Source organism: Cyprinodon variegatus, unplaced genomic scaffold, assembly GCF_000732505.1.
Source record: "Cyprinodon variegatus isolate N-32 unplaced genomic scaffold, C_variegatus-1.0 Scaffold670, whole genome shotgun sequence".
Classification (NCBI taxonomy): Eukaryota; Metazoa; Chordata; class Actinopteri; order Cyprinodontiformes; family Cyprinodontidae; genus Cyprinodon; species Cyprinodon variegatus.
In genome coordinates, this window is record NW_015151123.1 from 82224 (window position 1) to 83543 (window position 1320).

General features: G+C 43.0%; 1 protein-coding gene across 1 annotated transcript in view; it reads right to left on the minus strand.

The window, feature by feature from the left end:
• Window positions 1–572: 572 nt before the first annotated feature.
• LOC107097074 (E3 ubiquitin-protein ligase RNF180-like) overlaps window positions 573–1320 on the minus strand; it is a 12110-nt gene continuing 11362 nt past the window's right edge. The window contains exons 7-8 of the mRNA XM_015394066.1: window positions 737–944; window positions 573–628 (exon numbers count right to left, since the gene is read on the minus strand). Coding sequence (XP_015249552.1) covers window positions 772–944 — 173 coding nt within the window. The 3' untranslated portion in view covers window positions 573–628; window positions 737–771. The remainder of the gene's footprint in view (window positions 629–736; window positions 945–1320) is intronic.

Consider the following 1320-nt stretch of genomic DNA (forward strand, 5'->3'; position numbering starts at 1 on the left):
AAAAAAAATCAGTTAACTTTTTTTCTTTTTTCAGTGGCCCTAATCCTCTTCCATAGGTAGCCTACTGTGGACGGATCAACATATTTATTCAGTTTAATTTTTTCCCATATTGTTGATCCATGACCCAAACTTTGGTATTCAATGCTCTAGACTAGATGACAAAGGATTACTGTGTTGTTTGTTGACCCAAGCCATAATAAATGGAAAAAACTATAAAAACACAATAAACACTTCAGTCATGTTCTTCAAAAATAAAGAGGAAGTTTATTTTACAAGAAATTGGAAACACTTTATGCAGCGTTCCTTTCATCCATCCATCTTCTAACACGCTTAATCCCAAGTGGGACGGCGAGGGGTACCAGTGCCTATCTCCAGCTGTCTACGGGTGAGAGGCGGGGTCGACCCTGGGCAGGTCGCCAGTCCATCGCAGGGCAACACAGAGACAAACAAGACCAACAACCATTCACGCAGAATTTAGAGAAGCCAATTAACTTAACTGTCATGTTTTTGGACTGTGGGAGTACCTGGAGAGAACCCACGCATGTTCAGGGAGATCATGCAAACTCCATGCAGAAAGACCCTGGGCCGGGAATCAAACCCAGAACCTTCTTGCTGCAAGGCAGCAGTGCAACACTGAGCACCCCGCGTTCCTTTCATAAAACTATAAAAAAAGCCAGTAATTTTGATGAAAAGATTGCAAATACATCAGATGTCCTCCTGTTCACTGAGCTCCCACCTACAGCAAAGAGCTCGTCTGCCGAAAACCAAAACTCAAAAGATGAATTTGCTTAAAAATACAGCGAGACAAAAGAGTAACTTTACAGCAAAGATGAACAAAATCATGTCAATGTGGGAGAAGGTGTGTCGGGGCAGACCCAGGATGTTGAAGGCTCCTGCCGTGAAGCGCCAGCGTCTCCAGGCGGCCGAGACGCTTCGGCGACCAGCTGCAGAAAAAAAGACGATAGTGAGGCTGGTTTATTTCTATAACGCAGTTCAGTAAAATTCAATTGACAGTGCTTCGCATGAAGGAAACAATAAAATATAAGGAAAATAAAAGGCAAGTAAAGATAAAGCTGGAGTGATGGTGCGGCTCTTCTTCAGCCTCCAGGAGGCTCACCACAAAACAACCAGATGGATTTCTGACAGATCTCAGCAGGTTTCACTCACAAACTCTTTTTTATTTCTCTGCCTTTCTCATTTTTTGTTATATTCAAATCAGGGGGAGGAGTTTCCTGTAGTGGTCAGAGCTTAAAGGAATAGTACACCCAAAACATGATTAGCCTTCATTTTCTACTCACCCCCATGCTGAACAACACTCTG